Source organism: Teleopsis dalmanni, chromosome X (genome assembly GCF_002237135.1).
Source record: "Teleopsis dalmanni isolate 2A chromosome X, ASM223713v2, whole genome shotgun sequence".
NCBI classification, from domain to species: Eukaryota; Metazoa; Arthropoda; class Insecta; order Diptera; family Diopsidae; genus Teleopsis; species Teleopsis dalmanni.
The window spans coordinates 55,620,228-55,622,398 of record NC_051848.1 but is presented as its reverse complement, the minus strand read 5'-3'; the positions used below and the strand labels follow the sequence as shown (position 1 = coordinate 55,622,398).

At 30.3% G+C, this 2,171-nt stretch overlaps 1 protein-coding gene across 3 annotated transcripts; it reads right to left on the bottom strand.

Annotated features, from left to right (window-relative positions):
* Positions 1-506: 506 nt before the first annotated feature.
* Positions 507-1,719, bottom strand: LOC119689931. 3 transcript variants are annotated; one of them, XM_038104872.1, is made up of 4 exons: positions 1,628-1,719; positions 1,504-1,566; positions 1,159-1,450; positions 507-1,105 (listed from the first exon to the last, which is right to left on the bottom strand). In XM_038104872.1, the coding sequence occupies exons 1-4, from the start codon at positions 1,683-1,685 to the stop codon at positions 1,066-1,068; spliced, it is 453 nt and encodes a 150-aa protein (XP_037960800.1). In that variant the 5' UTR covers positions 1,686-1,719; the 3' UTR covers positions 507-1,065. The 3 variants fall into 3 exon arrangements, with proteins under 3 accessions (XP_037960800.1, XP_037960802.1, XP_037960801.1); XM_038104874.1 differs by lacking the exon at positions 1,159-1,450; XM_038104873.1 differs by lacking the exon at positions 1,504-1,566 and having other exon boundaries at positions 1,159-1,221.
* Between the last annotated feature and the right edge of the window lie 452 nt (positions 1,720-2,171).

Here is a 2,171-nt window from a genome sequence, read left to right as displayed (position 1 = left end):
AAAGATATTAATTGGATGACAAATTGGTACATAAGAAGAGTATCAGCAATGTAGAAGTACGATTTCTAATACAAGAAGATTCTTCAGTTGGATCAGTTGGATCTGTTTTGGAAATCTGATCCATGCATCTTATCCATTATGCTTATTTATGTTAGTGTAGTAATTAAAGATTAATTAATTACAAATACATTATTCTGATCAAAATACGTTAGAATGAAAATTTTCGAGTTTTTAATCATTTGATAGAAACCGGAAGAAGTTTCTGTGTATTTTATGTTTCGTTTGCTCGATTTGTCTATAGCCTGTGTGTTTCTCTTTTTAGATTTATTGAAAATCAAAATAAAATTCGAATTAAAATGAAAATATATTGAATATATTAGAATAGTACTAGCATTATGCATAATAAATTATTGCATTAAAAATTTGGTGTCATATAATTTAGGTTACTTTGCTTAATATTAATTATTATGCCAATAGGGTTGAGATCTATAGTAAAGATAGAAAACTATTAGTAGACATCAGCCTTCCAATCAAGTTTATTTTCTTTAATTTTAGAACAAATTTTAAGCAATTCAAATGGTACAACAGTATTTAAATCCAAAGTAACAACACTAGCACCAACTCTAGCATCTCTTTTTGAAACTGTTTATTTCTCTTTTCTTTTCTTCAGTCAAAGCTAATAATTGTTCCCTGGTGATGAGATTCGAATCCGAATAACTGTCACAATTAGACCCAGTTTCTGAATTAACTATACACTGCTCACTGTTGAAAGCGTTCGGGTTGTTGAATTCCTTGTTGCAACCCATGCATGGCATTATGTCCTCTTTTGAACTGCCATGATATTTTAGGTTTCATTTGTCAGCATTTATTGTAGACTCTTGAACACTGACTTGTGCATTGGGCCTAATATTTATTGTTGACTCTTGTGAATTGGCTTTTTCAAATTTTTCCAGAAGTTCTTTCACTCTTCCTCTTTTAATGCAAGTGATTGAAGGTGAAATAGTAGTGTTTCCATTACTCTGCTTCATTTCAGAACACCTATCACTGTTAACTTGACTAATATACTCAGAACTTTTTATGTGCTTTGTCAGTTGAGTTGGTGTGTCTAGAAGATCTAAGTTAGTTCCTGTACTATATTTAAGTAGTATAAAAACTCACCCTGTTGTTCTGTTGTTCTCTGATGTTGGGAGACAAGATGTGCACTCTCCGGGTATTGATTTACTATGAACACTGACTTGTGCATTGGGCCTAATATTTATTGTTGACTCTTGTGAATTGGCTTTTTCAAATTTTTCCAGAAGTTCTTTCACTCTTCCTCTTTTAATGCAAGTGATTGAAGGTGAAATAATAGTGTTTCCAATACTCTGCTCCATTTCAGAACATCTATCACTGTTTACGTGACTAACGTATTCAGAACATTTTATGTGTCTTGTCAGTTGAGTTGGTATGTCTAGAAGATCTAAGTTAGTTCCTGTACTATATTTAAGTAGTATAAAAACTCACCCTGTTGTTCTGTTGTTCTCTGACGTTGGGAGACAAGATGTGCACTCTCCGGGTATTGATTTACTATGAATAAAATGAATAATATTTTAGAATGTTTATTTAATTGAAAAACATTTAGGCCTACCTTTGCGATAAGGTAGATTGTGGTTGTACTTTTTAGACACTGTTTGTTCGGTACTCATTATTGCCTATTTAAAAATTTTGTTCTACAATAAAATTAAGTTTATACTGAAATTTTGAAAAAAGAGCCAAAAAACTTAAAATTGAAGAAATAGAAAGAAAATTTGTGTATTAGTTATCAGAAATAAATTTTTGTAAGAAATAAATTTGAAATTTTCTGTTTTTAAAAATTTATTTCTTGGATAAGGTTACTTTGTTGCAGAATAATTCTGTTTTAAATTTCCTTCATAGTAAACAGAACTTTATGTGCTTATGACTATATTGTGTATGTTAAAAGATTGTAGTTTAAAGTTTTCTTTAATACTTTAAATCATCTTCACGAAAAACGAAATTTTGGTACAATAATTTATTATCGGGAAAATACCCGCTTTAACACCCATACAGCGCGACTCATAGTGCTTGTCTTTCTTTGTCTTTGTCAATTAAAACATTTTTGTATATGGAAAGTGCAAACTAGTTTCATATAGTAAGCTTATAAACCGTAAATA

Coding starts and splice junctions, on each gene's coding strand:
- LOC119689931 (XM_038104872.1), bottom strand. CDS start 1,685: ATGAGTACCGAACAAACAGTGTCTAAAAAGTACAACCACAATCTACCT. Junction 1,451..1,503: donor GAGAACAACAGAACAACAGG/GTGAGTTTTTAT, acceptor TAGATCTTCTAG/ACATACCAACTCAACTGACA. Junction 1,106..1,158: donor GAGAACAACAGAACAACAGG/GTGAGTTTTTAT, acceptor TAGATCTTCTAG/ACACACCAACTCAACTGACA.